The sequence below is a fragment of the Populus alba genome, chromosome 7, assembly GCF_005239225.2.
Source record: "Populus alba chromosome 7, ASM523922v2, whole genome shotgun sequence".
NCBI classification, from domain to species: domain Eukaryota; kingdom Viridiplantae; phylum Streptophyta; class Magnoliopsida; order Malpighiales; family Salicaceae; genus Populus; species Populus alba.
The window spans coordinates 14,349,272-14,359,110 of record NC_133290.1 but is presented as its reverse complement, the minus strand read 5'-3'; the positions used below and the strand labels follow the sequence as shown (position 1 = coordinate 14,359,110).

The window sequence follows — 9,839 nt, the reverse complement described above, 5'->3', positions numbered from 1 at the left end:
ATGAGAAAATTTTTTCTACAAAAAGATTAATGCAAAGCCACTAATTAATTTATTTTTCATCAAACAAAACAAAATAAGGTAACTTAAATTTAAAATCTATTTTTTTTTTTTTTGAAATGTTTGTTAATAATTTGATGATGTTTTTTTTTTATATATATAATTCTATCATTTTTTCTCCTTTTTTTTTTTTTTTTCAGATCTGCTAGTTCTACCAATTATTTTTTTTGAATTCTTGTTATAGTAATTTTTTTTTCTAATTAATTAGATATATTTTATTGGTTTGTTTTGATTGTGCTTGAAATTTTTTTTTTATATATATATTTTTTTAGCAGAGCCATCAAAATTATCAATTTTTTCTTATGATAAATGTTTTTGATTTTAGGTTGAACCATGAACAAAATAAGAAGAATTGATTTTTTAAAAAAAAAGAAAAAATATTGATAACTCACAGCCTATTGAACGAACTTTTTCAGTGATAAGAATTGTTAAAATAAGACTTCGCAATCCATTAGATGAAGGATGATTTTCTTGCAAATTATTTGATTGTTTATATAGAAAAAGAAATTGCTGAAAGATTCACAATTGATATGATAATCGATGATTTCTATTCTATGAAAGAACAACGAGTACAATTAAAATAAATATGTAAAAATCATTCTTTATTATTTTTTGCTTTATTTTAAAGTTTATCAAACATAAATAATGCTTCGCTTTAGCTAGTGTTTCTTATATATTTTGTATGTTTATATTTGATAGGTATAAAGATCAACAACATCAAAGTGATAGATATATTATGAAGATGAAATTAATATTATAGCTTTGACTTAATTTGATATTGCTCCAAAATAGTTCCAAGGCAAAGAAAATAGACATAACCAGTTAGAGGAGACTGGTTCAGCGAAGACTTACCCTAACTCTAAAGAAGCTCTTTGTATAAGCATAAACATGGATTAAGTCAGCTGCAGCATCATGCCGGCACTTGTATGTACATGGAAGACTGCGCACCTCATCCCTCAACCTTCAAAATAAAAAATTCAATAGAATTTTCCCTTTTTCCCCCAAGAAAACACATTAAGGAAAAAAAGAAGCAATATAAGCTGCTGCTCACCACAATAAAGATTTCTGAAGAGCTTTCTGAATGTCATCACGACTTCCTACTGATGGAAGACATCTAAAATCAACATACTCAAACCTCAAACCTAGAGCTTCATCAGCCAGACTATAATCATGTTCAATGAGTTGGGCACATGGAATAAATGGATAGAAATTTAAGGCAGTTCTTAAAACATTTCTACAGGTTAGATTTCATTCTCAGACCTGTAATTGTTAGCCCTAAGGCCTAAATATCAGAGGAAATTTTGTATCAGAAAGCCCGGACTCTATAACCATGTTCTATGAGTTAGGAACAAGGTACGATAGGTAAAACAAAGGCAATTACGAAGGGATGATCTTGCTGGTGGTTCTACATCAGTACATTTCAGGCTGAGACATAAAATCAATGGTCCTAGGACCTAAACATCAGAGATCAAAATTTTGTATCAAAAGCTGATAGTTCAAATAATTACCAAGGCAGTACTGACCTTGTCAAGAGTAACAGCCAAATTTTGAAGCCTCTGGTTGTAGACACCTTCAGCCTGCTCAAAAAAAGAGTACCAGAAAGTAATTACAAGCAGTCACTCAAACAGCAGACTTCATAAGAGCATTTCACGTGCACACATACACTATGCATTTACCTGAACCTCAGCATCACTTCTCTCGACCTCAAGACATGTATCTGCAAAATATTTCCTTTTCTCTTCCAAATTATGCCTCAGAATTTCCTCAGGAAGCTTTGTTCTTTCCAGATTTATAAATCTGACCAGACGAGCAGAATATGCAACCACCCAATCTGGCAACCCACCAAGTAAGCAACTGCCTAAACCAGCCCTACCCAAGTCCAGATAATCTTCTTCAGACACAGAATTTAATTCACAAGCCCCGAGCATCAAATAATGTCGATCCAGTAATCCATGCCACTCCTTCAACACCTGATGAGCGCAGCAATGTTCAGTTGACATCAAATAAAAAAAACACAAAAACTTTTAAGTACAGTAATAAGATAATTTCAATATTTTTCTGAAAAGAGAATTCAATCCTAGTCTGTACCTTTTGGAAAGCCCCTTCACCTGTCAAATTTAAGTAGCTACCCCTGCAAACTTGGCTACCACACAAACAAACAGACGCTTCATATTCTTCTTTACTCTGCAAAATGAAAAGCCACCAACCATTGGACAAGAATAAAAAAAGTGGAATTTATATTCTACAGTGTGAAAAGGCCAACAGGTAAACGATATGCACCTCTGTCTTAGGTATATAGTACCTTTATATATATATATATATATATATATATATAAAGTCATGAAGAAAAAGGCAATGATATTTTGCACCTTCTATTCTTGATTAATATATTGTTGTTCTTGTGATGGAAATTCTATAAATTGATGAATTATATGTCATAATAATTATTTATTAATCTTATTTTTATGTGAACAAGAACAATACACCGTATTTTTCAAGTGGCAAAACTTTTTTCAATAATTATAATAAAAGGATTGGCAAGATAATTAGTTCAGCTCATGACACAATTGCTCTGAAGGATAATATGGCTTGCCACATCAAGGTTAGAATTTTACAGCTTACAAATTAACAAAATCCTCGTGCCATGAAAAGGAAAAGACCTAAGCATGACCTCCATGCTTTTCTTCACTAAAAGCAGCAGTGGCAGAGACGTAATACGCAACACAAAACAGTCCATGGACAAAGCACAAAATGCCTCCAAAAGAAAAGAAATGATGGTGTGTGAAACCACAAGAGGATCTTGACTTGTTGTTCGACAGAGTGCCAATCGCTAGCATGGATAACGCAGCAGCCAATATGATCCTGCCCAGACAATTAGGTGTATGCAGAAACATCATTAATCAATAAGTAATACACTATACTGCTAATTATAGTTGATCTCTGAGAAACTGATCATCGGTTCAAGCTACAGAATAAAAAAATAATTTGCTTGCTAACTCAGTTGAGTTGGGCATCAAGAAAATGTTCATGCAAGTTCACTTACCACGAAAAAAGGAAGCATGCCACAGACAGTTGTCTATGAGGGGAAGCTCTTTTGAAGCTCTTCTTGAGAACAAATGCACATGCACCCACCTAGCAAGTTAGCGATAACATGAGCTAGAACTAGAATCCCCGCTGCAGCTAACCCTAGCTTGAAGGCATCCTCGCTTGGTTCTCTGCACTCGAATATCCAAAGTCTTAGGTGCTTAACCTGTATTAACACACACCCACATGCACACATTATTGACTACAACAAGATATATTCATATTTTTGAAGTGTAAGATCAAGATAACTGATATATCAAAGAAAATGCTTTTCTTAAAAGAAAAAAAAAAAGATTGGAAGGAAGGAGGGGTTAACATGCCTTGTTTTGTGCGATTTCTGCTTGGATGCCAAGAATACCAGCTGCTACATCCATAGCAACAACCAACATACAAACAAGTATACCTCCTATTTTAACCATTTTTTCAGAAAAAAAGGAGCACTTGATCAAGCTGGGTGTCAAGGAAGAAGGAACACAGAGCACTCTCTCTACTAGCTTCTCGGTGCTAAGATTTAGAAGATGAGAAAGAGGATATGAACAAAGTCTAAAAGAGATTATATAAAGAGTGGTAAAGTGAGGAGAAAATATGACTAACCGGGATAAGTTAGCGAAAGCTTCTTTTGTCCAAACAGTGGAAACTTTCTTTTGTGTATACTTTCACTTCCGTTTCTTTGTCTCTTCGGATTCCTTTGATAGGGGAGCAAGGAAAGAAGGGTGTGAACCAGCTCATAGAGGAGCGTGCCTTGGCATCTAGCAATAAACCATGTAATGGCCCAGCAATATTTGTGCCTTTTGACTTTAATAAGTATTTCTCTATTTGTATAGGCAAGCAGGCAACAACTGCTAACCTTTTTGCTACCCTTTTATTTTATCCAAGATGATAGAAAATTTAGCTTGATTTTCAGAAAAATATTTTCCTGAAAAATTTGGGCGGAAAACACTTTTCGAAAGTTGTGAAAAAATTTAGAAATATCATATTATTTGCTGATTATATCAAGTTTGGTCTTCAAACTTTTGATTGCTATATATATTTTGTTTTAAATATTTTTTTTCAATTTCATTCCTTAGAATTTTATTTTTATACTAATTTTGGTCCTTATTTTTATAATTGTTATTTGGTTTTCCCTTATCATTTTTTAATTGAAATTTTTTATCTATCAAATTTGGTCCTTATTCTTTTGATTATTACTTATTTTATTTGAAATAATTTATGAAATGTTAATTATTATTCTTTTAATTTCTTTATTTTTTTTATTTTTTTTATTTTTTAGATTTGATCTTTATTATTTTAATTATTATTTATTTTATTTGAGATAGTTTATGAAATTATATTTTTTTCAAATTTCATTCTCATTCAACTTTTTAATTTGTAAGATTTGTTTCTCATTATTTTAATAAATTGAAAAAAAAATAAAACATTAATAAGTTATTTTCCAACTCATTTTCCATGACATAACCAAACACTGTAAAATGTTTTTCAACTTATTTTCCATTACACCACTAAATATTGAAAAATAATTTATTTTTTTAAAATTTACTTTCCAAAAAAAATTATTTTTTAGCAAATAAACAGCCTTAGAATCTAAAGAAAAAAAAATAGTATTTGCATGGCATTTAATTTTATTCCTTTTTTTTTCTTTTAATATTAGGTTAGAAGTCCCACTCTCCATGGTTTATCGACTTGCAGGAGTGGAGTGAAACTACTCTGTAGAGAGAGAGACTTGACATTTGCTACATGGTGTCATCCTCATTCTTCACTTTTTGAAGGGGATGCCATTTGCTAGTGTAAAAGAGAGGGAGGAAGCAAAATTCTGGGGGGGGAATGGGTACATATTTCAAGCTGCAACAGCTGTAGGGGACCCCCCAAGTATCAGAGAAATAATGCATGAAAAGACTACAATGAAAAGCTCAAGACGGTGCATCTGTAGTCTGTACCCCATTGTCAAACCTTGTGTCTGTGATTATCTGAGACTTTTTTGACCAGCCAGCAAACAAAAGGGACCCCATTTTCATACCTCAATCCCTTAAACAAATACTATACACGAACCTTTTGGCTCTGGAAATTACATGATTCAAAATCAATGGCGCCATGATATGCATTCTCTACTAAACAAATCAAGTGGGACGGACCTGAGTTCATGATGGGTTGGACTGAAAGCAAGATCAAAAACCTGAAAGCGGTATTGGATTATATGATAATGGCCTGAATCGACCTTTCCTTTTATTTGAACCAAGCAGGAAGGAAGGCCACATCAGAATTTGGCACCTCATGAGAAGATGCAAGCTTATTGCTCATTTGCAGGCCACTAGCCCATCCTTTACGATCGGTATCTCATATATTTGATTAGAGTCTTGCTGATCATTGCTCAGATGCCGTGTAACATTTTTAGCTAAACTGAATTAAAAGCCTGCCACCTAAACCATTTGATGATCAATAACGTTTCAAAATCATGCATGCTGTCCGAGGGGAGGCCTGAAATATTAGAGCATCCACAGCTCCTGGCTCAATCATTAAGTGGCCGTTTGGTAGTGTGGTTGCGGGTGAGGTTCACCCGCAACCACACTACCAGGTGTTTGGTTAAAAGAAAAAAAATGAGTTTCGCTGGTAGGCCCCACAAATAGTTAAAGTTGAAACGTAGGTTCTGAGAAGCAGTATTTTCCTGCTTCTCAGGCTGATAATAACATCAACAGTGGAGCATGGCTCCACAGTTCATTGAACAGGAACAGTGGAGCCATGCTCCACTGCGCACTGTTCACTAAGTGAACAGTGCGAGTGGATTTTAATTCACTCGCACTGTTCACGTGAACAGTTTTTATCCTTTTTTTTTTTTTTGAAAAACCATGAAAATGAGTTTTATATTTTTTTTTTTGTTTTTTTAAAAATTAGTTTAAAAATTATAATAACATACCATTTATGAAATTTGATCGCAATTCCAATTATGTTATTGCCGGGTCCGGCCCAGTTAAAAAAAATTTAGTTCTTATTTTTATTTTAATTGTGTTCTATTTAAAAAATTAAAAGGAGATCGCTTGAAGACGTAACAAAAGTTCAGTTTTTGTTGTTGCCGCTTATTATAGAATGTAATTATATAGGAAATATTGTAGTCATATTCTTATGTGGTAATCTCCACCTTTACTATTGTATATTGCCCTACTCATATATATAGAAAGGGTTGGCTAACCTATTAGGACAAGCCTCCTAATTATTTCTCAACTTGGTATCAGAGCCTCCTAATATTTTCTCTCTTTGCAGCCGGCCCTAATTTTCTCCCCCATGGACTCTCCTCCTGCCGCCGTTGCTCCAACCTCTCCCTCCACCGGTGATGCATCATCACCGGCCAGCCCTCTTCCTGCTGCTGGCTCTGCCGTTCCACTGCCTCTTATGGGAACACAATCTCCAATGGTTCCTCTATCAAACACCCACCATGTTGTGTCGTTGAAACTTACGAACACCAACTATCTTTATTGGAGAATGCAGATGAAGCCATATCTCCTTGGTCAAGGTGTTTTTCAGTTTGTTGACGGCTCCTTGCCGTGTCCTCCATCTCATATGATTGATGCTTCGGCTGATTCTTCTTCTGCCATCAGCCCCTCTTTTCTTCGTTGGAAGCAACAAGATCAACTTATTTTGAGTGCTCTTCTCTCCTCTCTTTCCGTGGATGTGCTGCATCTTGTCGTCGATTGTTCTACTTCACATTGTGTTTGGCGCACGCTTGAGAAGGCACTTGCCTCTCCATCTAATTCTCGGATCATGCAACTACATGGCTCCTTTCAAGACCTTCGGCAAGGTGATGCATCGGTTAGTATGTATATGCAGCAAGCCAAATCGTTATTTGACGAATTGGCTGCTGCTGGTCGCCCAATGTCCCTTGAAGATTTCAATCTCTATGTGTTTCGTGGACTTCGCGGTGAGTTCAAAGACTTGGTAACTAGTCTCATAACTAAGGCTGAACCGCTATCGTATGCTGATCTTCATAGCCATCTCCTTACCCATGAGTTTCTGCACAAGAACTCTTTTCACTCCATGGCTGTCGGTTCATCCTCTTCATCACTGTTGTCTTCTTCTTCTCTGCCGCAGCAGCCACCATTGCTGCCAACACCTCCGAATTCTGCTTATTATGCCATGACTAATCACAGCCGAAACAGGGGACGTTCTAGAGGTAATTGGCGCTCAAACACCAACCGATTTCAGGCCCCAAACAGAGGTCATTCCGCTGCAGATTGGAGGCAAAATCAGTGGCAGAACAGGCGCACCTCTGCTGCAGATTTTCGGCCAAATCAGGGGCAGTGGTCTGGACATGTCCGCTGCCAATTATGTTCCACTCCTGGCCATTCAGCTCTTCAATGCTATCAGTTTCGCAGCAGCACACAACAGCCCTCTGCTCACCTTGCTGTTGCGAATGATTCTGCTGCAACGACTTGGTTTCCCGACACCGACGCGAATCAACATGTGACGCCTAATCTTGCAACTCTAACTGATTCTGCTCCTTATCTTGGTAATGATTTCTTGCATGTTGGTGATGGTAAGGCCCTTGACATATCCCATGTTGGACATACTACTTTATATTCCCCCAAACGCTTGTTTACATTAACTAATGTTCTTCGTGTGCCTCACATTACCAAACCGTTGTTATCTGTTCAGAAATTCTGTCGTGATAATCATGTTTATTTGAAATTTCACGATTCTGTGTTTTATGTGAAGGATCTCGTCACCAAGGAAGTTCTTCTTTCCGGTCGGAGTCATGATGGTCTTTATGTTCTCTCCGAGTCCTCGGCTACGTCAGTTCCTCAAGCTTTTTGGTCTCCTTGCATTTCCGCGACTGCCGACTTGTGGCATCGTCGTTTAGGTCATCCAACTCCTCGCATTCTAAATTTGTTAGTTTCTGATAATAAAATTATTTGTACGTCTAAACGATCTTTTACTCAATGTCAAGCATGTCCTTTAGGCAAGTCATCCCGTTTGTCATTACGACCGACGGGTCACAAAACTTCTACCCCACTTGAATTAATTTTTAGTGATGTTTGGGGTCCTGCTCCAATGTTTTCTTCTGATGGTTTTCGTTATTTTGTTATCTTTGTTGATGCGCACACTAAATATATCTGGTATTATCCGCTTGTTGCGAAATCTGATGTATTTTCCACGTTTCAACGTTTTTCAGACACTTGTTGAGCGTCAGTTTTCTCTTAAAATTAAATCTGTTCAAACTGATTGGGGTGGTGAATATCGTAAATTAAATACATTTTTTTCAAACAATTGGTATTCATCATCGATTAATTTGTCCTCATACTCATGAACAAAATGGCACAGTTGAACGTCGTCATAGACATATTGTCGAAACTGGCCTAACCCTCTTAGGACAGTGTAATGCCCCATTGCGTTTTTGGAACTATGCTATGGAATCATCGGTCTATCTTATTAATCGCATGCCTACTCCTGTTCTTCAAAATAAATCTCCTTTTGCGTGTTTGTTTCATCGCACTCCTGATTATAATTTTCTACGCACTTTTGGGTGTCTTTGTTTTCCATTTTTACGTCCATATCATGCTCATAAATTAGATTTTCGATCTTCTCCTTGTGTGTTTTTAGGCTATAGCTCGTCTCATCTTGGTTATCGGTGTCTTGATTTAGAGTCTGGTCGTGTCTATGTCTCCCGTCATGTTCGTTTTCATGAATGTGTCTTTCCTTTTCAAAAGTCTGAACAGGTAACAACACCCCCGGTTCCCCCCACTCCACCTACCTATCTTCCATCACTGCAACCCCCTTCCTGTTTCAGCCTCTTCCTTCCCAACTCGGCAAAAACACACAACTCACCTTTGCCCCTTGCCGCAACCCCCCAGCTTGCTCCCCTGCCCGTTGATTTAGCCGACCCTGCCTCACCACCCCACACAGCCATACTATCACCACATGCTTGTCTTTCCAATGATTATTGTGCAGGAACAGGTTCTGACTTGCAGGATTCAGTTGCGGCACAACCTCGCACCTCCCCGGCTTCACCTCCTGGTCTGCAAACTTTGTGTTGATCTCTCCTCTTATCCTCTTCAGCACATTCCAGGTACAGGTGTTGCTACTCCATGTCCCGCTGCTCCTAAACACCCCATGGTTCTTCGTCCGAGACAGCCCAAGACAGCGCTGATCACCACCACGGCAGCCACCTCTGCTGCTTCCTTCAGTCGGGTATCTTCTCCTCCCTCGCATGAGCCACTTATTTTTCCTGATGCTAACAGATATGAGGCGTGGCATAATGCTATGCGAGAGGAAATTCAGGCCTTACGCGCAAACAGAACATGGACTTTAGTGCCATTTCATCCGTCCATGAATGTTGTTGGTAGCCGATGGGTCTACAAAATTAAACGCAAATCTGATGGTAAGCATTGAGAGGTATAAGGCGCGCCTGGTTGCTAGGGGCTTCACTCAGCAAGAAGGTATTGATTACTCAGAAACTTTTAGTCCTGTTATCAAACAGGCAACAATCCGCTTAGTGTTCTCCATTGCAGTTTCGAGTGGTTGGAAAATTCATCAGCTTGACATTCATAATGCATTTCTAAATGGAGTCCTTGATGAAGAGGTTTACATGAAACAACCTCCAGGTTTTGTTGATTCTGCACTCCCAGGTCATGTATGTCGATTGCATAAATCTCTATATGGGTTAAAAACAGGCTCCGCGGGCTTGGTACACTCGTCTGAATGATTTTCTATTA

General features: G+C 37.5%; 1 protein-coding gene and 1 pseudogene across 1 annotated transcript; both read right to left on the bottom strand.

Moving 5' to 3' along the window:
* Positions 1 to 788: 788 nt before the first annotated feature.
* Positions 789 to 2,698, bottom strand: LOC118036238 (histone-lysine N-methyltransferase ATXR3). Its single transcript, XM_035041926.2, has 5 exons — positions 2,680 to 2,698; positions 2,146 to 2,241; positions 1,734 to 2,027; positions 1,581 to 1,634; positions 789 to 1,018 (listed from the first exon to the last, which is right to left on the bottom strand). The coding sequence occupies exons 3-5, from the start codon at positions 1,983 to 1,985 to the stop codon at positions 1,007 to 1,009; spliced, it is 318 nt and encodes a 105-aa protein (XP_034897817.2). The 5' UTR covers positions 1,986 to 2,027; positions 2,146 to 2,241; positions 2,680 to 2,698; the 3' UTR covers positions 789 to 1,006.
* LOC118036239 (protein VASCULATURE COMPLEXITY AND CONNECTIVITY-like) lies at positions 2,548 to 3,955 on the bottom strand (annotated as a pseudogene).
* Positions 3,956 to 9,839: the final 5,884 nt, after the last annotated feature.

Bases quoted from the DNA above. Each gene is read 5' to 3' on its own strand.
- LOC118036238 (XM_035041926.2), bottom strand. From the start codon at position 1,985: ATGCTCGGGGCTTGTGAATTAAATTCTGTGTCTGAAGAAGATTATCTG. The intron at 1,635-1,733 runs GTAAATGCATAG...TTTTTTGAGCAG, and splicing joins GAAGTGATGCTGAGGTTCAG to GCTGAAGGTGTCTACAACCA.